The sequence below is a fragment of the Schistocerca americana genome, chromosome 2 (genome assembly GCF_021461395.2).
Source record: "Schistocerca americana isolate TAMUIC-IGC-003095 chromosome 2, iqSchAmer2.1, whole genome shotgun sequence".
Classification (NCBI taxonomy): domain Eukaryota; kingdom Metazoa; phylum Arthropoda; class Insecta; order Orthoptera; family Acrididae; genus Schistocerca; species Schistocerca americana.
Window position 1 is genome coordinate 696,612,840 of NC_060120.1, and position 26,751 is coordinate 696,639,590.

General features: G+C 37.0%; 1 protein-coding gene and 1 pseudogene across 4 annotated transcripts in view; one reads left to right on the top strand and one right to left on the bottom strand.

Annotated features, from left to right (window-relative positions):
* The window catches only part of LOC124593637 (E3 ubiquitin-protein ligase CBL-B-B), a 173,412-nt gene that overhangs the window by 35,923 nt on the left and 110,738 nt on the right, over nt 1-26,751 (bottom strand). For 2 of the 4 annotated variants that reach the window (XM_047131952.1, XM_047131951.1), the window contains exons 9-10: nt 23,923-24,020; nt 16,629-16,709 (exon numbers count right to left, since the gene is read on the bottom strand). In XM_047131952.1, the coding sequence (XP_046987908.1) occupies nt 16,629-16,709; nt 23,923-24,020 (179 nt within the window). The remainder of the gene's footprint in view (nt 1-16,628; nt 16,710-23,922; nt 24,021-26,751) is intronic. The other 2 variants (XM_047131954.1, XM_047131953.1) reach the window with 1 other exon arrangement.
* LOC124597072 lies at nt 13,244-13,360 on the top strand (annotated as a pseudogene).

A 26,751-nucleotide genomic window follows, 5' to 3' on the forward strand; every position in this document is an offset into this window, starting at 1 on the left:
CCATTTACCGACTTTTCAATAAAATGGGAGAAACTCATAAAGACAAATTGATGATCTATTAGACACAATGCTGCAAGCTCAAATACATATCAGTGAAGTTTAATTGAAAATAAATACATCAATATAAGTGTACATAGTGCTAATGACACCTATGCTTCCAATGTCTGTCATCTTCTGTCACTCCTTCTAAGTTCCGTTGTCTGTACAGAAATTGAACCAATGTACGTGCCATGTTCATTGATATTTCTTTATTTTAATTTTCTTCTTTCACATTGTTATTAGTAGTTTATGATTATGTGTCAAAGCAAGAAACACAAGGTGTCCCTGGAGGAATGGTCAGTGTTCAGGGATATGATGGGAATGATCATTTGAAGCAAAAAAAGTCTAGTCAACATGAGCTTCAAAATGCATACCTTAAGAACTTTGTGCACTTCTTCATCTTTGAGAGGTGGTAGCATGGACCAAAAAAGAAAAAAAATCCAGTAAACATGGGCCACAAAGTGCATACCTTAATAGCTGTTAGCATGTGTTCATCTTTGCTACTGTGAAACACATCCCTTCCTCCTTGGACAGCCTGTATAATTTTCAAGGTACTGTTTTGAGTTATATTTGTTTATGCATTTCAGTGGTTAATACTTTAAATAAATACAGTAAAATCATGGTATTTTTGTTTTTCAGTTAGTTTTTTTTTTTTTTTTTTTTTTTTTTTTTTTTTTTTTTTTTTTTTTTTTTTTTTTTTTTTTTTTGACATTGTTTCTCATTATGCCATTCTAGTATGGAAACAAATGTAAATTTTGGTGCTCGCTTCTTACATTTGTGCGATTTGATTGATTTTATTTTATTTCATGATCCATAGGTCTAACTGTGTTGGGTTCACGAGGACATGGAATGAGTCGGTTTTTTACAAATATAATATGATAATCCTACAGCATGTATAGACATTTGAGTACATAATTATACAAAAAATATAATGGAAGGAAACATTCCACGTGGGAAAAATTATATATAAAAACAAAGATGAGGTGACTTACCGAACAAAAGCGCTGGCAGGTCGATAGATACACAAACAAACACAAACATACACACAAAATTCAAGCTTTCGCAACAAACTGTTGCCTCATCAGGAAAGAGGGAAGGAGAGGGGAAGACGAAAGGAAGTGGGTTTTAAGGGAGAGGGTAAGGAGTCATTCCAATCCCGGGAGCGGAAAGACTTACCTTAGGGGGAAAAAAGGACAGGTATACACTAGCACACACGCACATATCCATCCACACATAATATGTCTGCTTGTGTCTGTATGTGTGGATGGATATGTGCGTGTGTGCTAGTGTATACCTGTCCTTTTTTCCCCCTAAGGTAAGTCTTTCCGCTCCCGGGATTGGAATGACTCCTTACCCTCTCCCTTAAAACCCACTTCCTTTCGTCTTCCCCTCTCCTTCCCTCTTTCCTGATGAGGCAACAGTTTGTTGCGAAAGCTTGAATTTTGTGTGTATGTTTGTGTTTGTTTGTGTATCTATCGACCTGCCAGCGCTTTTGTTCGGTAAGTCACCTCATCTTTGTTTTTATATATAATTATACAAAAATGTATACAGCAAATTCTTTGAGTAGCAATACATAAAAAAGGCAATACATATTTTCTTAGAATCATTAAAGCACTACAGAAAACAGATATGGAGCACACACAGATACAGAGCTCAAGTTAAATAGCATTCTTAGTGGCGTTATGTCAACTTGCATTATATAATATTAAAATGTTGCAATTTATTTATTTAAAAATTCATCTAAACTGTAAAAAGCTTTTTCCAGCAGAAATATTTTAGTGCTTTCCTAAACTTACTCTTGTTATGAATCCCTGTCTTTATTTCAGGAGGAAGAGCATTGAAGAGTTTTGTTCCAGTGTAGTGGACACCCTCTTGCGCCAAGCTCAAATTTCTATGCTCACTGTGTATGTCATTCTTCTTCTGTGTGTTATGCTCATGATAATTACTGTTTGGTTGAAATATCTCTATATTTTTCCAAACAAAACACACGATAGAAAAAATATATTGGCATGTAGTTGTGTATATCTTAAGTTTTCGAAAGCTATTTCTACATGAGTCTCTTGGGTGCAATCCACATATAACTCTTAACACTTGCTTCTGAGCAATGAATACTTTCCTTGCAAATGGCTGGTTGTCCCAAAAAATAATGCCGTATTCAACGAGTGAGTGAAAATAGCCACAGTATGCCACTTTTGCAGTGTTAAGTTCAACACATGTAGTGACAACCAGTAAAGCATATGTAGCAGAGCCCGTAAAGCATATGTAGCAGAGCTAAGCCTCTTACAGAGATCTATAATATGTGAAGACCAGTTCATTTTCTTGTCATTGTGCACTCCCAGAAATTACATTTCTCCTTCTGCAATTTCTGTGCCACCTGTTGATGCAAATCAACTATTTTTTGAATTATTTATATTTGTCCTTCAGGTTAAACATGTTTTTTGTATGTATATTTTTGTGTTTTCATTTTTATACTTGCTCCTCAGGCTGTAGATTTGTTGAGAATGTTATATTTGCTTTTCACTTCCTCTACTATTATTTTGAAAAAAAAAAATATTGCTTGCTGTTAAACTAATTATAACCTGTTAACTTAAGAGATAGTAGATTTCCTTACTGCATATACCATTCAGGATGCACCAATGACAACATAATTTGATTTGTTATATCTCTACATGGAATGTTTTCTTGCTGAATATGGACACATATAAAGCCTGTGATATGCCAAATTTCCCTGAAAATGGTTACTGAAATTTATGCCTAAAAGACAGTGAATGGATATACATATTTGATGCCTGTCTAAATGAATAGTGACTATTTTTGGTATATAATCACATAATACATACTTTGTTTATGTAATAATATTTCTTTCCCAGAGATTAGCATTTTTTACATAAAATTATATTTATCTATAAAAAGTAGTGCAAAACAGTATGTAAGAACTAAAAACAAGCATAAAGGAGATTTCTTGATCCTGTATCCTTGCACTGTTTAGAGTTTGTGCAAATAATGCTGTTGTTGATACTGTTAAGACTTTTCTTTTCTTTTTTCCTGCCATGCTGCTAAGTAAACTGAAATAGTGATCACCAGGTATGTCTGGCAGAAAGTGTTTGTTTTTAAATTCTGTCTGTTTTTTGATTCTCTACCTGCTGCATACACAAATAAATCAGAAGGTTTTTCAACACATGAGCAGGCCGCAGACAACTGTAAATGTCAGAAGCATGAATTTGCCAAATTCTGTCCACACACTTGTAGTGATCGCCCCTCGACATTGTTCTTGGATATCACAAATGTGAGTCACAATGGAAATTGCAAACATTTGAATTCAAATGGCATATCTGTTGGAACCATTGGGATGCCTGGCAACAGTAAATCTTCTCGTGTAACTTTAAACAATGAAATTACTATTATGAAAAAATAAAAAGGCTGTTAAACAAGTAAACTTTTCGCCAAGAAGCATTCTTCTGAATAATTTCACACACACACACACACAGAGAGAGAGAGAGAGAGAGAGAGAGAGAGAGAGAGAGAGAGAGAACACACACACACAGACAGAGAGAGAGAGAGAGAGAGAGAGAGAGAGAGAGACATAGACATAGACATACAGATGCAACTCTCACACACATGACCATATATATATATATATATATATATATATATATATATATGTGTGTGAGTGTGTGTGTGTGTGTGTGTGTGTGTGCATGTATGTGGTCTAATTCAGAAGAAAGCTTTTTGCCCAATAGTTAACTTGTTTAACAGTCTTTTTGTTGTGCCTGGATGCAGCTCTACATCTCCACTATCTCCCATAACTTTTCCACTTAAAATTGTTGCTTTTATGTTATAACAATCTTTTTCCCTAAAGCTCCAGTATTGTTCCAAAACTGTGATGTATATATGACTGGGAGAAGTATGATAGGCATACCACATTTCAATGTTAAAATGTGCAGCAGTGTGATTGGAAAATGAAATGAATTCAAGAATTCAGTTGAATAACTGGCAATTTTGCCTTGATTAATTACAGTACCTATAGACTTATACATTGTCGTTTCGCCTCGTGTTTCATTTCATTCTTCAGCCTCCCAATTTTATGACTGTTAGCATAATTAATCCTCATTTTGTGTTACAGAAGTCACAGGGGTGATAGAGGTCATGGTACAATACAGTTTTATTTTAAAATTTTACATGGAATTCCTCTTTGGATATGGTAATGAAATTATTTCAAGGTAGTCATAAATTTAACTTATAGTATTTGTGGTTTGTTTTAAAATGCTGCAGAAGACTTGATGCATGTGCAAAGAAATAACAACAAACAGTTTCCAACCAAAGTGGTACCATGGTAGCCGAGAGTTCTTCAAAGAATGCCAGACTTTTCCAAAGAGTAAAATGTGGCATTTTTACACTTAGGGTGTAATTATTTAGAGTTCTTTCTTCTTCTTTACTCCACAAGTAGTAGTTTCAGCTTTCTTTTCACTGTATAAGTAGTTTCAAATTTTTAATCCATTACTGAATATTTAGTTCGATAAAGGTGCCATATGTATGAAAATAGCAGGGTACTCACAAGATGTGCTCCCATTTTTTTGGTTTCCAAATTGTAATGTTTTTGATGGTTTAACAGATATTTGGTGCAGATAAGGCAGAAAACATGCACCATCTATCCGTCAAACCACAAAAAACAGCAAAATTTTCAAACCAAAATGAATGGGAGCACACCATGTGAGTATGCTACTATTTTCATACGTATGGCACCTTTTTCTGACAAAACACTGAATAATGGCTTAAAAAGCCAAAACTAGTTGAGGAACAAAGAAGAAGTCTAAATAAACACAGCCTAAGTGGAAAATGCCACATTTATTTAATAAATCTATGCCTGTGGACCCACTATGAAGAAGATATACGACTTCTCTATAGAATTCACTTTCGTATATATAGCATAAATATTTCAGTTCACATGTTACTACATGGGAACATCAAAGAATCCCTGGATTCTTAGTATTTGATGCTTATGGACTAAAAAGGCCCAACTGCTGATGATGGAATCAGCCATCAGACACTCAGTCAATCGAAGCCTGTCCTTAACTTGTACTGCATATACAGAAATACCAAGTATATATAAATGTGTTTCTCACCTGACAGTATTTAAGAGCACAATATTGAGAAAATATTCTGTTAAGATGAGTAATTGGCTTTTATTCCTCACTCCATTTACAACAACCATATGTACATAAAATAAAAGGGTCATCTATTACACAAAATTTGCTTAATAACTATTGTAACGATCCAGAAGAGCAATGATCCATCACATGATTATAATTAAAGTACTGCCCCTTATCCTGTTCCAAGCATTTTCTAAAAGAAAATCCAGGATGGATAGTGGAGATGCTGAGTCACAGATAGGCACAACAAAAAGACTGTCACAAAATAATCTTTCGGCCAACAAGGCCTTTGTCAAACACACACACACACACACACACACACACACACACACACACACACACAGGTGTGACAGTCTTTTTGTTGTGCCTATCTGCGACTTAGCATCTCCGCTATATGGTGAGTAGCAACTATCCTTTTCATAATATAGTTACATTTTCTAAAAGATATTTACTGATATTAGGCAGCAAACTAAGACAGTATTAGTCTAAAATTATTTAAAAGCACAGTTATTTCTTACTTAAAGGATCTCAGTTTCTGGATCCTAGAACTGCAAACATATATATTTTAACAGTGCTGCATGCAAGTAATAAAACGAGCTTCCATAAGTATGTCACATTCTTCCATATAATGGGAAACCATATATATTGCAAAGATAAGTATAAGCTGAATAATTTAACAAGAAATGCAATTGCTCCTTTGAAAGTAAAGACTTCCGGTGTGTTTCTAAGGAAACATTCTTTCATCATTATACATAGACATATACACAGGAAAACATATGTTCTTGACTGATAAGGGACATGTAAAATTGCTGTTAATAACAGTCACTGACAAATGCAATATGCAGAAGCAATTTACAACTACTTTTATCCACTGCTGTATGTTTTTAATTCTTTCCCTACCAGTGAAGATCACCTAGTGAGAATGGAAGGAAAATTGTCACACACAGCCAAGGAAACAATCTTCAGAAATATAGAGCCAAGAGGAAGTTATTTAGTTCAAGACTACCTGAATAAAAAGGAATTAGTAAAATGTACTACATTTCATGCTCATTTAATATGTTGACTGCCATGAGGGTGTTGGCAGCCACAGCAGAGCTTCAGCCGTGACACAATGCCCACTGGCCTGGTGGGGAAACATCCATCACTATACATGCAGCAGTTAATGTGCTAAAACAAGTTGCAGGTATGCCACATTACCTATTACTTCAGTTATTCTGTATTCAGAAAAAGGAGGCTGTCAAAATGTGTTTTTTACTATTATGCATATAGAAAGCTACTAATTCGAGTACATATTCTATTCTGTCATACATGCCTACCTTATATAAGGTACGATCAAAAAGAGATGACTGCTGCTTATATGCAACTCTGACATGCTTACATAAGCATATATATGTAGGCAAGACATTAGTGTGGCATTTGTGCCTTTCCAACGAGCATGCAGTAAATGCAGAAATATGAACAATGGCAACATTATTACCAAATGTGTCCACATAGGACCAACACTGTTAACATTTTCTTGGCTGCTGAAGTACAAACACTAGCAGAAATCCATCAGAAAAAGAAGAATGTGTATGGGGCAACATGTCTTTCATAAAAAACTGTTGTGGAAAAATTGCAACAAGGGTTGCTGCCACTTCATGATAATGCACGTCTCCATATTGCAAATGCCATAACACAGAAGTTACGCCAACTCAAGTCGGTGATACTTGAGCACCCGCACTATAGTCCAGATCTCTTGCCATGTGATTATCATGCCTTTGGTCCCTTAAACAAGGCCTTAAATAATTCCTGCTGAATGCAGAAGTGCAGCAGGCAGTTACCAAGTACATATTTCTTCATTCAAATGAATATTTTCAACATGGTGCATCGATGGGATGATTGACTCAATGCTCATCATGAGTCTGTCTGATTGGTACACTGATCCTGGACTACATGGCTTTGAAACTGAAACTTTTTGATCACCTCTTTTATTTAAATACTGGAAAATGGCAACTCCTTTTGGAAATACTTGTATTTCCATTTTTTTCTTTGTGTGTGTGTGTGTGGGCGGGGGGTGGGGGCAGGTTAGAATAGGACTTTAACTTACAGTTACATATCAACATAAATGTGGATGGGGCAGAAGTTAATTGTTATATTTTTTTCACTATTAACAGAGGACAGGAAACTGTAGTCTGCATATGTCATGGGAACTTGTGGGTAGCAATGGTAGTATGAGGTGTAGAGGTGTGGTAGGAAAGGGAGGGTTAAATTTCCCATTAATTTGTGAGTCTGTTACTGACAGAGCACTAGTGCAGATAAATATGGCGAATGGCTCATACGCGACCTAATGAATTACACTCTTACAGAATTCAAATTACCTTTCACATAGTTTATCACTAAAATAATTTGAGAAAGTGTTCTTGCTTGTTGTTTGTTAATAACAGAAAATTTAATGGAAAATTCTGATGACTTAAACTCATGAATAAATTTGGAAAATTACAGTGATATTAACTCAAACATAAGACATCTAATAATTGAAGAACCACAACAGCTGTTAAATGATCCTTTATTGAAATGACCAGTTTTGCAGTGTAAAGCTGCATATCTATACCCAAGTTAAAGAATGTAGTACTCATTATACTCATTATTAGTTCTTATGAAATCCAGAGCAGAGTTAAATTGATGACCCAACATTCTAAGTCAGATAAAAATAAATTGCCTGTTGAAGGAATGGTAGTCAGCTAATAAAAAAAGAAGAACTATGGAGTCGACCAACCTAGACAGCAAGGGATCCTACAACAAAAATGACAAGGAAATTGATAAAGTTTAAAATTCAGAATTTGAAAATGTGGAATTGAAATGAAAGTGATTAATAAGACAGGAATATAATTAGATAAACTCAACTTTGGGAGAGCAATTCAACGTAGAATACCGTATTTACTCGAATCTAAGCCGCACTTTTTTTCCGGTTTTTGTAATCCAAAAAACCGCCTGCAGCTCAGAATCGAGTGCAAAGCAAGCGGAAGTTCTGAAAAATGTTGCTAGGTGCCGCCACAACTAACTTCTGCCGTCGAATATATGCAGCGCTACACAGGCATCCTTTGTAGGCACAAAGATAAATACTGGCGCCAAAACCTCTGCGTCAGTAAATAAAACTTAAAAAAAAAAAACTGGAAGACGAGCTTTTTTTCTCCGCCCGAGTTTCGACCACTGCATTTTCATACATTATCCAACGAAGTAAATACAAATTCTGTATTGTTCATCTTCGAATGCACAGAATTTCAATGTACTACGAAAATCCGACTGGCAAGACTGGGATTTTTGTCAATATGGCCAACTCTACGTTCTGAATTTTTTCCTACCTGTGAGAAGAGATGGTTGCTAATAGGAACCTGATGAAATGTGAATCACATGCAGTATTCTCTGCACCATAAGAATAATACGAATATAAACATTTTGCCATGTATTCTTTCGTGTTTGCTTCTATCTCATTTAAATCCTGTCTGCCTAATAAACTACGAAACTAGAGTGAGACAACAGCAAACGCGGAAGAATATACGTACCGTGTCATGTTTATATTCGTATTATTCTTATGCCTAATAGTGATACAGTCAAAAATGAAGCACGGCAACTGACTAGATTTTTAAATCTAAGATGACTAATTTCTGTGCAGAATTTGATGTACTAAAGAAGCGGCCGCAAAGATTTTCAAATGGAGAAAAATTTTCGCCAAACTCTCGTTCAGAACATGTTCTATCATACGCAGTCTATTATTTGGTTCTTGTTGATCATTATCAAAGAAAGCAGCAGTGTAAGTAACAACAAATAGCAGTCTCTTGCCATTGTTTCGCTAATGAGATGATTCCTCTCTTTTTTTAATTGTAGGCGGCGGTAGCGCGCACAAAAGCAAGCCATGCCGCGAGCAGCGACAGGCCGTAAACACGCACTATCAGAATGCGATAAACAATGCATGACACAGTATAGTAATGCATTTTCAGCTTAGAGTGACTGACGTTAACACCTATAACATAGAAAACGGCACTTATCAGATCAAAGCAAAATAAGCAATCGATTCAAACCACACGAAGCACGTGAAAAAGGAAGGGTATCCGTATAAATACGGACGGAGCGCCTGACGCATAGCAATGGCTACCTGGTAAAGCTTAACTGCTAAGCTTACAACTCGAACCAAACTACTGTAGCTGTATCGTCATTCATTCGACCTAAATTGTGTCTCATATTACAATGGACCAACTTTGTTTCGATTTGGAGGTTCGGCCTAAAACTTTTCTCTCCCCTTGAATTTCGAGGCTCAAATTTCAGGTGCAGCTTAGATTTGGGATTTTTTTTTCCCCCTTTATTTCGAGGCTCATTTTTCAGGTGCGGCTTAGATTCGAGTGCGGCTTAGATTCGAGTGCGGCTTAGATTCGAGTAAATACGGTAGACTCACTTGATATGGTGGTAGGCAGGTAGAAAAACAGATCATACAAAAACCACAATAAAACAGGAAACCTACAATAAAAATAGAGCATTCATGACCGACAAAGACAGGATGGGGGGAAATAGATATAGAGAAACAGACTATCTGTTTTATCATGGTTTTTATCTGATCCGTTTTTCCACCAGCAACCACTGTATGCTACTGCCACATGTGCCTATTCCACATTATGCTGCTCTCTCAATGGTGAGTTTATCTAACAATATTCCCATTTTATTAATCACCTTCATTTTAATTTCAAATTTTCAAACTTTGAATTTTAGACCCAATCAATCTTCTTGATGTTTTTTATTGTAGGATTCCTCATTATCTGGGGTGGTCAACTCCATCATTCTACCAGTTTTATTAGCTGACTACCGCACCTTCAATGTATGTTTCATTTTGATTTTACTAAGAATGTTGACTCAATCCATCTGGCCCTAGTCTGAATTTTATATGACATGATTGTAAGTAATGTTATCTGTAATTTACACATCGTACACACCAATGGCCGCTTTCTGATGGAGCATAAAATGTGGTTTATCTGAAAATGCCACCTGTCACCACTCAGTAGATGTCCAATTGAAGTCTTGACATGCAAATTCCAGTATTCATAGCTGATCAACAGCAGTCAGCATGGGCACATGAACTAGGTGTCTGCTGCAGAGACCCGTACACGGAATTATTGACTGGAGGGTCATTGAGCAGACTCTGTTGGTAGCCCTTTGGTTCATCTGGGTGGTCATTTGCTCAACTGCTTCATATCTATTCACAAGTCCGTATTTACTCGAATCTAAGCCGCGCTTTTTTTCCAGTTTTTGTAATCCAAAAAACTGCCTGTGGCTTAGAATCGAGTGCCAAGTAAGCGCCTAAGCGGAAGTTCTGAAATATGTTGGTAGGTGCCGCCACAACTAACTTCTGCCGTCGAATACATGTAGCGCTACACAGGCATGCTTTGCAGGCACAAAGATAAATACTGGCGCCAAAACCTCTGCGTCAGTAAATAAATTTTAAAAAAGGCGGAAGACGACCTTTTTTTCTCCGCCCCGAATTTCGACCACTGCATTTTCATACATTATCCAACGAAGTAAATACAAATTCCGTATTGTTCATCTTCGAATGTAGCAGCTTTTCAATGTACTACGAAAGTCCGACTGGCAACACTGTTTGCGATGTTTGTCAGTATGGCCAATTCTACGTTCTGAATTTTTTCCTACCTGTGAGAAGAGATGGTTGCTAATGGGAACTTTTGTGAATCACATGCAGTATTGTCTTCACCATAAGAATAATACGAATATAAACATTTTGCCATGTATTCTTTCGTGTTTGCTGCTATCTCATTTAAATCCTGTCTGCCTAATAAACTACGAAACTAGAGTGAGACAACAGCAAACGCGGAAGTATACACATATCATATCATGTTTATATTCGTATTATTCTTATGCCTAATAGGGATACAGTCAGAAATGAAGCACGGCAATTGACTAGATTTTTTAATCTAAGATGACTAATTTCTGTGCAGAAAGTAATGTACTAAAGAGGCGTCTGCAAAGATTTTCAAACGGAGAAAATTTTTCGCTAAACTCTTGTTCAGAACATATTCTATCATACGCAGTTTATTACTTGGTTCTTGTTGATCATTAACAAAGAAAGCAGCTATGTAAATAACAACAAATAGCAGTCTCTTGCCATTGTTTCGCTACTGAGACAATTCCTCTTTTTTTTTTTTTTTTTTATTGTAAGCGGCGGTAGCACGCACAAAAGCAAACCATGGCGCGAGCGGCGACAGGTCGTAAACATTCATTATGAAAATGCGACAAACAATGCATGACACAGTACAGTAATGCATTTTCAGCTCAGAGTGACGTAAACACCTATAACAAAGAGAACAGCACTTATCAGATCAAAGAAAAATAAGCAATCAATTCAAACCAGACGAAGCACGTGAAAAATGAAGGGTACCCGTATAAATACGGACGGAGCACCTGACGCATAGCAATGGTTACCTGGTAAAGCTTAACTGCTAAGCTTACGGCTCGAACCAAACTACTGTAGCTGTATCGTCATTCATTCGACCTAAATTGTGTCTCATATTACAATGGACCAACTTTGTTCCGCTTTGGAGGTGCGGCCTAAAACTTCTCTCCCCTTGAATTTCGAGTCTCAAATTTCAGGTGCGGCTTAGATTCGGGAAATTTTTTTTCCTTAATTTCGAGTCTCATTTTCCAGGTGCAGCTTAGATTCAAGTGCGGCTTAAATTCGAGTAAATACGGTACACATCTCCACAGTAATCGTTCAAACCCTGTCATCTATGGCCCATGGTGCACTACAGCTGTCTCAGGGCCAGTGTAAGATAGCACCATTTTGCCATGCATGACACACTTCAACCATAGCAGCACACATACAGTTTACAAATTTAGCCATTTTGGAAATGCTTCCACCCTTGACCTGAAAACCACTGTCCATGCCCTTTTGAATGTCAGATAAATTGTTCCATTTCCTCATTACAACATTGATTGCACAGTTTTCTGCATCTCTCTGACATGCTTAATATACCCTCCACTACTACTAGTGCTGCCAACTGCCATCTGTGAGTGGTTATTGGACATCAACACTGAACATAGGTGGTGATCACATTAATGTGTCTGGATTGTGTGCTTTTTGACTTCCAAGACAAGGCCAAATAATTCAGTTTAGCATCCTACTATTTGCCTAGCACAATTTCTGTGGCATGGTGCTTAGCAAAGATGATTAGTTGCACACAAGTTCTTTATTTGATTCTCAGTTGCTGCTTCAGATCTACTGTTGTTGAAGGGGTCTGGAATGTTCTTCACACAGCCTTGTGAGGTCAAATGAGAAGCTACCTGAGTAAATTAGCAGCAACATTGGCATGCAAGTAGCTGAAGCAGTGTCAGATCAAAAGACTATGAACCGTATGAGAATTATTTTGTTCATTTAACTAATGAGGGAATTCAAGACTGTGTCTCTTATCTGAAACTGCCTTTCTACCCAGTTGGGTGATTTACATGGTCACCAGTAACAGGAGATATACTTCATCAGGAGACAATGCATTATCAAATGCCAGATTATTTGTCAGTTGCATGTTAACATGCCAGCAGTTAGTGTATGGAGACATCACACTTAAAGTATTGGTGCCTCCAAAGAAAAGAAATAAAGAATGTTTCATGAACCTGATCAGAAGATCTACTGGTAAACAGGCAGTGATGCACTGTTTGAAGCCTCCAACAGTTGATAACAGTTGGTAAAAAAGAATATACAGTAAATACACAAGATAATATTTAGGAAAGGCTCAGTTTTCATTACAAGTTCCTTTTCCTTGGCTGTAGCTAAGGTAGCAACTGTAGGAGTCTGTAAAGGGGGGATGACGATGTATCACTCATGTAGGATAAGAGAAGCCTACGAAGTGTAGAGAGTAAGGTAAGAAATGGTAAAAAGAGTGACATTTGTAGGGGGTCAAGTACTCCAGGTAAGAAGACAATTACACCAACGACAGATCAACGGCGGCAGAAGGTAAAATAAAATGTTGGAATGAAACAGACAGAAGAAATAAAATAATACAGTAGATGGTATAATGACAGCCAATGGCCTTGCTACAGCAGTAGCACGGTTCCTGTCAGATCACCGAAGTTAAGCACTGTTGGGCTGGGCTAGCACTTGGATGGGTGACCAGCTGGGCTGCCAAGTGCTGTTGGCATGCAGGGTGAACTCTGCCCTTATGAGGCAAACTGAGGAGCTACTTGATTGGGAAGTAGTGGCTCCTTTCTCCTAAACTGACATACGGCTGGGGGAGAGTTGTGCTGACCACCTGCCCTCCATATCTTCATCCACTGACGCCTATAGGCTGAGGTTGACATGGTGGTTGGTTGGTTCCATTGGGCCTTCATGGCCTGTTCAGGTGGAGTAGTAGTAGTAGTAGTAGTAGTATAATGAGAAAGGGGGCAGGCTGAGAAGAAAAATGCTAAAAAGGAATGGGATGAGGAATGGGATCTGATCAGGTTAGACTTTCCTTCTCATTCTGCCTGTTAAGTCTCCCCTGACCTGTGGCTCTGGGTGACTTTTCCAAAATCTACCTCTTTTCCTAGACCTCTCCAGTCCTTTTTCTTCACCTATCTTCCTTTCCCTTCAACCCTTCTGCCTGAAGAAGGAGCCACTGGATCCAAAAGCTTGTCTAATTATAATCTTTCATGTGTGTTTTCTGTCACCACTTGGTGAGTAGAGTTTTTTATCTATCCAATTACCTTATTTTGTGAAAAATTGATTGTTCTCATTGTTATAAACAATGCTATTAGTCACAATGACAAGAGTGCTGTCTCTACAACAGAGCAACCATCTGTAATTCAATTGCTCATTTGCGTACTAATCATTAAACTGAAAAAAATCAGTTGAATATTGACCTGATGAGTGATTAATGGCAATCATGAATAGGTGCTGTAGAGAGGCTACATATCATGACACTGAAAGTGAGAAAATAATCAGTGTTCTCAGCGTATTTCCTTACACTGCCCAAGAATCATCAGATATATATCACTTTCATAAAATGATGAGACTCATCTTGAACTTCAGCTTAATCACCAGTATTTTGTTGCAACAGTAATAAGCTTCAAGATTTTTAGTGTTACTAGTTCTTTTAAAAATTCCAACCAATTGAGTGAAGTGGGAATGAAGACTCAAGAGCTTTATATGGCATGATAAGCATATAATAGGATCTTTTTTGTTTCTTATGCCTGATAGGTGTGGTCCAGGGAATGAAAAAGCAGATAAATAAGATATTTTTCACTCTGGACACTATTATAAAACCTACATAGTTTTTAACTACCTACTGCATTCTGTATTCTCAGCTTCCAGAGGCACTGCAGATTTATATCCAATGGACATTGACATTTTGCAAAAATGTATGAATGTGATTACTACAGTTTATCAGATTATGAAAAATGGAAGAGAGTGCATAATCTTCAGAAAACACTCTTCCACAATGAGATGTAAAAGGGACACTTTTAAAAATACTACAAAAACTGGACATATTAAGCTTCAGAGAATATTTACAACATTGTATGAAAATTACTAAAGTATAATGGAAAGTTAATACTTTTCTTTTTTTATTATGTATCAGTTTAAAAGTTGTTTATTACAATATAATCAAGATTTTAACACTGTAGGAAACCTTAACAATTAGTGAATATGTTACACCATTAGCCATATGTTATATACACTAAAGCACTAAAGAGCCAAAGAAACTGGTACACTTGCCTAATATTGTGTGGGCCCCCCGCAAGCATGCAGAAATGCCACAACACAATGGGGCATGGACTTGACTCATGTCTGAAGTAGCCCATAAATTTGTAGGAATACAAGGGGGTGGAGGTCTCTTCTGAACAGCATGTTACAAGGCATCTGAGGTATGCTCAATAATGTTAATGTAGGGGGAGTTTGGTGGCCAACAGATGTGTTTAAACTCAGAAAAGTGTTCCTGGAGCCACTCTGTAGCAAATCTGGATGCGTGGGGTGTCAAATTGTCTGCCAGAATTGCCCAAGTCCATTGGAATGCACAATGAACGTGAATGGATGCAGGTGATCGGACAGGATGCTTCCATATTTGTCACCTCTAAGAGTCATGTCTAGATTTCTCAGGGTCCCATATCACTCCAACTGCACATGCCCTACACCATTACAGAGCCTCCACCAGCTTGAACAGTCCCCTGCTGACATACAGGGTCCATGGATTCATGAGGTTGTCTCCATACCCATACACGTCCATCCGCTCGATACAGTTTGAAAAAAGACTCGTCCGAACAGGCAACATGTTTCCAGTCATTAACAGTCCAATGTCGGTGTTGACGGGCCCGGGCAAGGCGTAAAGATTTGTGTTGTGCAGTCATCAAGGGTACACGAGTAGGCCTTTGGCTCCGAAAGCCCATATTGATGATGTGTTGATGAATGGTTTGCACGCTGACACTTGTTGATGTTGAAATCTGCAACAATTTACAGAAGGGTTGCACTTCTGTCACACTTAACATTTCTCTTCAGTCGTCATTGGTCCCATTATTGGAGGATCTTTTTTCGGCTGCTGTGTTGTCAGAGATCTGATGTTTTACCAGATTCCTGATATTCACGGTACACTCATGAAATGGTCATATGGGAAAATCTCCACTTCATCATTACCTGGGAGATGCTATGACCCATCACTTGTACACCAACTATCACACCACATTCAAACTCACTCAAATCTTGATAACCCACCATTGAAGCACCAGTAACTGATCTAACACTGTGCCAGACACTTATTGTCTTATATAGGCCTTACTGACCGCAGTGCTGTATTCTGTCTATTTACATATCTCTGTATCTGAATACACATGCCTATACAAGTTTCTTTGGTGCTTCACTGTATGTTTCATTCAGAGGGTGCAGATTTGTCTCATCTTCAGAACATTTGGCATCATTGTATTATTTGATGAAAGTAAAGTCATGCAGTGGTCAGAAGGATCAAAAGATTTACTGACAGGAAGTGAAAGCACTAGAAAAACAAAGAGGGCTGGCATTTATCAGTTTGAGGGAGACCTACATAAATAGTAAATAATTAGTACCTAAAATAAAATACAGCTACCAAGAACTATCATCTGATTATTCTGAAATAAAATTCTGTAAAGATGACCACCAAGAATCCCATCGTCCTAACACATTTTTTGAAATGATGACATTTCATGTGTACTGGAGTTTGTAGAAGTGTGAGACAGTCCTCAATGTTTGAAAATATTAAGTTGCAGGCTGTCAGTTAACAATTCCATAGTGATACTATAGTGCAGTATCTTAGTTATGAATGTTGCTTAATAAAACATGTATCACAACTCTAACTTCGAAACATATGTATAAAATATTATCTCTGTAACACTGTAACGGGTGGTTGTCACATATTGTTACATTATTTGTATGAATTTTCATTTCAAGTTGCTCATATTTCTTACCTAACAAGGGATCAAGCATCTCATCATCCACTGGTGGGAGTGACACCATATAGTGATTTGAAGATTCAGGAGATCCTTCAACTGGTATTGAAAGCATACAAGAGAAACTGTTATATAATGGACAGTTATGCAAAGGAGCAAAAATTAAAGGCTTAATAAACAGGTAACTTTTATAAATAACAGTGAATTAAGGCTCAATATGTTCTTGGAGACTATACTCATTTTCTTATACTCAGATCGTTTCCTACCATACTACAATAGCGGGTAACGGTTAAGGGTGCACTGAGGCCTCCAGCCAAAAAACTACAACTGACATATCAGTACAATTATATCATCCAAGTAATTTTAATTAAATCTTAAGACAATAAATATCTCAGACAGACACTGCTGCCTGTTGTCAAACAGTGCAGATGCAACATAAGATTTATTTCACCCAAACTTGAGGAGTTGGAACATTGTTAAAATGTTAAGTATTTCAGACACCTGACTTTTTCAATGATGTTAGTCATGGTAGCAGTTTGGTATGATGGTTTTGAATTGCGTTTGAGCTAGTAAAATATTTACCTGTACTCCATATAGTGGAAAGTACATGCGATAATTTACCATATTCCTACTCCACTTGTGCATGGAGCATAGAAAGAAAGACAGTATGTCTGCACATAAGCCCAAAATTCTCTAATTTTACCATTATAATTAGTATGTATGAAACATAATGTAATCTAATTAGTGGAAGGAGTAAAGATAACCAGTCATCACTTAGTTGAAGCATTGAGGAGTCAACAAGCACATTACAAAAAAAGGATTGAAAACATGGCCAAGCTTTGGGACACGGACACGGACACGGACACACACACACACACACACACACACAAAGATTGTCCTAACTAACTACATTGCCCTGACACTGTAGCCTGCCTGAGTCAAGAGGTGGGAAGGAGCAGCAAGGAGGTAGGAAGGGAGTGGGAGGAGTGGAATGGAAGGAAGGCTGATGATTGATGACTGAGAGTGAGAGGCAACAAGGAAATGGGATAACAATGTGGACCAATGAACCTGTGTGAGTATGGACTAACACAGTGAATTATCAGGCACAGAAACATGAGTGAAAGTTTGGGATAGTGGGTAGCAGAGATTAAGACAACAATGGTTTCAGGATCAAACGATATGTTGTACATATAATTCGCATCCATGTAATTCAGTTTTTGTGTGATTTGAGGAGGATCCAGATGGCATAGATTATAAAGTAGCGAATGAAGTCATACATGTTGTGTTCAACAACATATTAGGCCACTGGGTAGTTGAATTTACTCTTGGCCATAGTTTTGCAATGGCTATTGATTCAGACGGAAAGCTGGAAAAGTGGTTGGGAGTCATTTCCACATAAAAAATCTGTGAAGAAGTTACAACAGAGTTGGTATATGACATGGCTGCTTTCGATAAAGTAAGATATGCCTGTGATTGGACTGGAATAAAATCTTCTGGGTTGGGACCATAGGTCAAGGCCTTGTACTTGTGTCTTCCACAAGGCTATAACCAAAACTGGGTTTAGGTGTATCATAAGGATTGAGCATGATACTTCATTGATTTGTTGGGTGGCAGAATACTGATTTGGGAGAGATAGTACAGATTGTGGGAAGGTTGTTCCTTATCACTGCAGTGCATAATGAAAAGCAGTTGGTGGCCTGGTGAAGGATGTGGTTTAAATTTTTCTAGTCTGATGTAATACTGGGTAATGTGCCAGTTGCCTGCACATTTTAAATCTGCCACTGGTTCTTAAGTCAGAAGGGAAGTGCACAACATGCCATCTACTGTGAATTGACAATACATACTGCACGCATATAGAACTGGCGTGTTCAGATGGTCGTGGCATCTGTGTTAGTCTAGCTGGGCTCAAAAGTGTACATTGAACATGGGTTTGCAAAATAGGAAGTTTTGTTGCAGATGATTATGCAACTTGGTTTTAAGATTAGCAAGAATGCTTCATGTGGCAGGAACCAATGTCTGTACTGGAGTTGATCAGAGTGGTCAGTTTATGAAAGAAAGAAGCTTTTGGTTAGATAGTGAATGATTTGTGGCATTCAGTGCTGGAGCCAGACACTATGGAGGCCAGTGCTATGGGGCTGGCACCTTGAAGAATACGGAGCACAGTGTGTTCTGTGGCTACAAATAACAAGGTACTGAACTGTGATTGCTCTCTGCTCTATTTAACTGAGATTGGTGTCTTGAATCTAGTCTGAGTAACGGATGTCGACGACTGTCGTTAGAAATCTGATATATCCATACTGCCAGCTGTGAAGCATTAGACATAGTGTGTGCTGCTACTGGTTATTCACAGCTTTTGGTTTCCTTCCTGAACACATATTAAGACACAAGAGTGCTTTCAGCATAGCTAATATGTGTATAGCATGTTATACTTGGATTGTTACAAGGACTGGATTCAAACTGATGAGTCAGTGAGCTGCCATCTGTGTTGACACAATGAAGGTCTGTGAGACGCATTTGTACAGTGAACGGGTATAGTACTCTGTCAATCTACTCCAGTGTGTAGACTGTTGAACATCATGTTTACAAAGATAGAGCAATGTTCTTGAGGAAAAATTGAAATGGCACAAGGTCAGAGTATGTAAAAATGTTTCTAGGAATTGCTTGAAGGATGTGGTGATGCAGCGTTATCATATAGCACAGTTGCATGATGGGGTAAGGCATTCAGATTAGGTAGAGAAGCTGGAAAGGTCACCATGTACAGAATGACACCATGCAGAGGGCAATACAATTCAATTCCTTGGTTCCTTGTTGGTTGTTGATCCCTGCTGGGCTGCATGTGAGTTAGCAGCAGAAGTCACAGAATGCCTTAAAACTGTGCTCCACATCCTGCACGACATTCTGGGGTTCCAGAAAATTTCAGCATACTGGATACCCCATGAAATGTCCAAGATGCAACAATGGCACCACTGTGCCACTGCACAGGATATGTTGGGCTGATACAAAAGGGAAGGTAATGACTTTTTTCGATGCATTTCCACTATCGACATGCTCATACGAATCGAACTTGAAATGCCAATCCAATGAATGGAAGCATCCCAGTTCTCCTTGTCCACATAAAGTGCACACTACACCAAGTGCTGTGTAGGTGACATCCACTGTGGTGTATGACACTGATGGGGTAATACTCCATCATGCCTACCACCAAGGGTTATGGTAGATGCTGCCTACAACTGCACGTTACTGCAGCACCCTATTTACTGAATGAATGCATTTGCCTTTAACCATTTTGTCAGCTGTTTTAAATGGCATAAGTGTGCACTGGTTATCATAGTTGAAAGCTATCATGTTAAAGGGGTTTAACTGATAAGTTCTTAATGGTCTAAGTGTTAATGCATGGTGTTAATACTAATTCATCTTCAGACTGTCATCTAAATATTAAATTCCTTGGTCTCCATTAAAGATGAATAAGAAAACTGAATGTTAGTGAACTGTACTGGCAGTGGCCAAAATTTGTTTATACTTATTTATGTGAAGGCCACACTGGAGATGTCAGAGCAAGTCTGCCAATTTTGGAATGTTTTCATGGCCTACAGTTTCTTATACGTTTTAAGGATTGTAATTAACTAGATATTTGCAGTTTCCTATGCTAAAGGTCCAAACTGTTAAATTTTAATTGATATTATGTTTAAATGAGCTTGTGTCTGAGATTGTTTGGCAGTTGATTTTGATAATGGTTAACAGAGCAAAAAGAAATTATTAATAAAGCATGTCTTCAGGTTCATGTAATCTGTAAATTTCAAAACAAATGTGTAATGAAAGGTGCAACCTGTCTGTAATTTAGAACAGATCACCAGCTATTTCTCTCTAGTAAGTTTTTGATATATACTGATTTGCATTTTGTTGTCCACAACAAGGGCAGGGAACTTAGGTGGATCAGTAATGAGAAGGGTAGGTGCTTTTATGCAGCTGGTTCACAGGGGTTGTTAAAGAATTAGTGGCATACATGGCTGCGACAAGGGAATCCAATTGTGGACTACATTTGGAGGGTAGTGTCTGTCCATGAAGGCCTTACTTAGTCATACTTTCAACAAATGGATAAGGGAGTTCTTGTCACTAAAGACATGCCAGACTACATGGGAGAGACATTTTAGCATGTGGGAGAGAATTTAGCATAAGAGAGGTGGCAGCTGTCAATGTGGAGATATATTCTCCTCTTTATCATGTTACTATGACTTGAAATTTGGTATGCTTATGCCAGAATGGGCTCACGGGTGCCACATTACTATCCCATTTCCTTGCTGCTTCTCTCTCCCAGCCATCAACCTCCTTATCCTCCAACCCTCCCTTTCTCATTCAGCCTCTTTGCTCCTCTCACCCACTCCACTAGATGGTGAGTGTTACGTTTACTCCTTCTATTATTTGTGTTCTACCATGGACTTTCCAGAATAATATCACCAACCTAATATAATCTTATTGTATTTCATGACTCATCTTAGAATTTTGCTCTCATATTTTAAAGAGTGCACTTATTAGATCATAGATAGTTGATCATTGCTGTGAAGCTTCTGCACTGATTAAACAAATCCATGACAAAAACCACATCTCTTGTTTAAACTTTCTCTAAGTAGAACCCATGAATGCTTTCAATAAAGTAAATTCAGAACAATTTTTCCCCTCTATCCAGAAATTGACTGGTACAAAACCTTCCCAGATGATACAATAAAAAGTACATTTTACCATACACTTTGTAGTTATTAGCAGAGTGCAGATATAGAAGTAGATGTAAAATCAAATTTAAGAGTGATCCATGAGGTATAGTAAATAAAGTGATGTAGAGATAATGCAAGTAGCTGATGTAATAGAAATTAGGCGCAGAGTAAGGTAAATAAGGAAAGAAATAGTAACACAGAATGACTATAATAAGGGAATAACATAAACTGGGGGAGAGAGGATTGCCATGGGAAAAAGGAATGGAAAAATAAAAACCAGCACATGAGAAAGGAAGGAAGGTAGTAAGCTGACATAAATGGATTCCCAAGAGTCACCCTTGGATACTTCCATGAACACAGTGGTTGTCCAAATTGCAGATAAGAAGAAATTGCACTCCAACATATCCTTTCCTTCCACTACCTCCTTGGGCTCATTAATTATTAATAAATGTTTACATTGCAACTTAGAGTAGGCCTGTATGTTTGTTACAACACGTCATCACATGTTATACCTAAGCAGAACATTTCAAGAATGATCCATAATTCCATTTGTGGAATGCACAGATGAATACATCTTTTATGACACAAAGATGGCCCACATTTCACCAAAACTGAAAGTCAAAAGAAAAAAATATAAATAAAGCTGTGTATTAAATGTTGTAGTCCCCAACATGAGGGAACCAAAGCTAGGAGTACTGTGTTTATTTTCCAAGATGGGTCTTTTAGCTGTAAAGGAAGATTCATCTCCTGAAATAAATGCTGGTAAGCCCTTCTGTCTTTCATAAATTTAACAAATCTCAGAATGCAAATTTTGTTTGTATATATCTTTTTATACATTTTATATGAAAACTTTATTCTTATAATTTTCTAGTAGATGGCTGATATAATGTACACTATACTACTCTTGAAAATTTTCATTTGGGTGATTAAATTTTATTATTCAACAATGGGACACCCATACAGTGATTTGAAGAGTCAGACACGTTGTCTACTAGCATCTGACACATATTAAGAATAGGTAAGTATTCAAGAGAATGAAAAATGAAGATGTAGGATATCATACATTTATGGCATAAAATAAAATTATTCTTCCATATTTTGTCTGTGGGTGGTATTCATTTTGTTGTTCCCATATTTACACTATCATGATGAAAGCAGCAATGGCGGCGGCAGCAGCAGCAGCAGCAGCTCTTCACCTTTTAGACAAATACTATTACAATTAAATGGGCCAGAGAGAAATTGGACTTGACCTGACAGCTGATAACATGTCTACACAGACCCTCCCGTGCAGGGTGGACCTTATGCATGAGCTCCTGTATTGATTAAGGACGACAGTATCCAAAAAATTCATTTTCAAAGATATGCCACCACAAGGCACTTGTGTACTTCACACATAAAATGAGAAAATTTCTTTAAATGTTATAATTCTTACATTTTCAAGTGAATAAGACATTTACAGAGCTTCAGTAAGCTCTGGCTACAGCAACCATATAATTTCCAGTTTTTATATTATCTCTGAGCTGCAACTAATTTACTCATTTATATTTAGCCCAAAATTCTTAGCATGACTATTGGTTATTATATTATAATGCAAACTGTTTTCTTTTTTTTTTCTTTTTTTTTACAGTAAACAGATGAGTTTTGTCATCACCATAGAAAATATGAAGCTCCTCAATCTTTGCTGAGAGACTAAGAGAGTCCTCTACAAGCAAAGAGAGAAAGCATAAAAATAATTTAAGAAAATCTTGCACATAATATACGAAGACAGTAACTTGTTCTCGAAAGAACAGTTACTGTTGATGACCATGCAGCTTTTTTCCTGGAATAAATTATGACTAACTGACAACCTCAGCTGCCAACAGGTGTTGTTGAGCAGGAGATCCCGGGTTCGAGTCCCGGTTGGGGCACACATTTTCAGCTGTCCACATAGAGGTATATCAGCAACACCTGTCGGCAGCTGAGGTTGTCAGTTAGTCATCATTTATTCCTTGCACATAATGTTGCGTAATGGACCAAGAGGCTCAAAGTTAAGAAGACTGAAGTGTCAGCATGTATCATGATAAATAAAATGTCTTATGCAAAACAGAATTTCCTATGAAAACTGCTGCTGAGGTTCAGCTACACACCACCAGCAGCAAATGTTATGCACTTCCTATCTAAAAGCCATTGTAGCTGACAAACTATTCATTTCTTCTCTACAAAGCAGCAAGGAACATGATTAACTAATTTCTAGACCATAATAACTGAAAATATATTTGATGCACATTTAATTAAAGCAGTCGGGTTTTTGAATGTTCACAGATGGGAGCGCAACTGACATGTACCATAAAGTACCCAATATCTCTGCTAAGAATGATGCTTCTGGTAACCCTTTCAAATGCTACTCTTATGCAGCTTAGACACGTTGGTATACCACAAGAACTCTGCTGACAGCAACTGACTGTAGTAGTACTCTGAGTAGCAGCTTCTATATTTAGTTTTGTAAGTTACTTACCAAGAGTAAGACTGGAACTTTCATCAAAAAATTCATGACGGTCTATTTCTATATACTCTAATAGATTACTTTCACTGATATTTATTCTGAATTGCTTTGGTTTCCTTACCTGAGAAGGAATCGAGCATCTCATCATCTCTTGGTGGAATTGAAACTATATAATGATTTGGAGGCTCTGGGGCTTCTTCAGCCGGCAAGGACAAATGACTAGGAAGAGAGTGATCAGATTAGAAATATTCATTTATCAAGATAATCTCACAGCACTGGTGATTCTTAAAATAGATACATAAAATTTAGAAAAAAATTTGAAGGAGAAATGAAAGCAGGAAAATCTTAAGTTGTGACCAGTAGTATCAAAACTAAAGAAATCCCAAAGCAGTCCCAAAATAAAGAAAGACAAACATGCGCAACTTCCTCACTTAAAGTCATCATTCACTCAAGATTTGCTATGAACTCACTATTAACAAATATGAATTATGTATCTATTAAGCAATGAAATTTGTTTTGATTCTTTATTTCTATAAATAAGAAATTAGGCAACATTGGAAAATTCAAGAGAGTATTGTGAATGTGTATGGAAAAGTTTAGAGGATGACAAAATGGCAGCCTATGAAGATGAAGAACAAGAACTAAAACATTTCATGGGGGATGGGAAAGTAACTTATATTCACTGATACAAATATGTTGATGGAAGAAGGGCAGTCAAATCATAACTCACCAGTATACTTGCACTATGTTTTAACTGGACTAAAAATAAAACCATATTTCATATTATGCTGGCAGGATACAAATTATTCTGAATGTGCCCCTTGTATTGAGAGTTTGACTCATCATCTAATTACCTTTGATGTTATTGGTTTAATGTGTAGTCTTAGGTTGGAAAAACTAATAATTCACAGGGAAATAAATTTATATATTAAGGGGTGTAAGCCATGGTTCCAGACACATTATTATCAAGGGATATCTGAATTATTAAGAATAATGTGGCTGATAGATTTTACATTAATTTATGAAGGAACATAATACTCAAATAATGGTATAAATAAAGTGAAGCACAAAATGAAATCAAAAGGAATTGTTTTTCTCTCTATGTTTTGGGACTACTAAGAAAGAGTCTTCATGGTCTTGCCAGGGAAATATTTCAATACACCCTAAAGCAACATCTTTTTCCATCAATCTTACATACTATTTCCAATCTACAAGAAGCCATGAGAATACACAGTTTGACACAATGTGAGGACACACATTATTGGGTACAACTATGGTTCTGTAAGACATTTAATAACTTCTGTAATGCACCAATAAAATATTTTGGCAACATACTCATTCTCCAATAAAAGAAATCATGCTAATCAATGCTAATACCGTATCTTATACTGGTCAATGATGTACTTCGCCATGCCTCTGCATTTCTGTTTTATTGATGCCTATGCACAGTCTGCTTTTAGCATATACACATGACACTTGATAATGACCATGAGATCAGAACTGGCCAGTAGTGACAAATCCAACATTTTATTGTAATAAGACAGACTTAGTGGAACTGGTGTCTTTTAACCGATATTTGATGCATCTCAATCCAAGTATAAGGAAAACAATACATTTTTTCATCTGAATGCTCATAATATTTTTGACTAGGTGAGAAATCTGGTGTAGCTCAAGAATTTATTTGTAGCTGTGCTCAAGACTTCATACATATGGAATTTATTTTTGACTTATAAAGCTTTAAAAAATACACTGTTTGAAGTAGTATGATTGGGGACATGATTGAAGAGATTATCTGCTTCACTAAGCCACATAGATCTGGCTGTGCCAAAAGCAACTGACACTAAGGTCCACATTCGCAATATGCAGCATCTGGCTCTGTGTGTTATATATGATGATGGCATAACATAAGCTCCCTAGAAATTGTGTATGTTTAATGTGAAATGATAAACTGTTAGGAATAAGCAGGATTTGGAGTATAAAAACTCAAACTCCTGTACCACTACTCCTCAAAATTTTTGCTTCTATGATGTTACATTAGAGAGAAACATTTGGTCTCTGTGAGTGGATGGTTCTGAGCGGCAAGATAATGCAAGATGCTCCCAATCAGAGCTATGCCGTGCCTCATTTTTGGAAGGAATTTCCATAGAGCAAATTAATGTCTGATGTTCTTGAGGTGCATCAAGTCTTGTCTCATGATCTTCATTGCATTCTGGAGATGACATAGTCCTCAATCTTTTAAGCATTCTAGTGTATTCAGAAAGACTCAACTGTTTTCTAGGCATTTTTATTCATAAACAAAATAAATCAAAATATAATAAGCTGGCACCCAAATCACACAGCAAACATAATAAATTTATTTCCTAGCCAAGAAGTCAAATATAAATAAAACCTATCAAAAGAAGACAAGCGATTTTGTTAACTTTGTAATATACAAAGTGGAATCAGTAAATCCATGTATCCTAGTGAAGTAAATTCGAGTTTTTTAAAAAAAAAAAAAAAAGAAAAGAAAAAGTTTCTTTGTTGAACTACACTATAATGATTAGACATTCCAACTACGAAGCTGAGCATACAAACTTAGACAAAACTTTAAATTATGATATCTTCTATACCAGTGTCCTGATTTTGACAAAATCGAAACTACACACTGCTTGAAACTGCACTCAGGTTATATGTCAAAACAACATGAAAATTCATCTAGTAGTTTTCAAGATTAGCATGTTCAAACAAACACACATAACTATTTCAGATAAAACTTTCAAACACAATATTTTTTTTCTGTCATCCGATACATTGCCCCAAGTTACAATCAAGTTACCTGTAAGAACATCATGAAAATTTATCCACTTGTTTTGGAGATCAGGAATTACTGGTAACTGTACTCTAAATGTAGCTTCTTTCCACACATGTGATAATCCAAACAATTTGTTATCTTTAATCAGTCTAACTTATC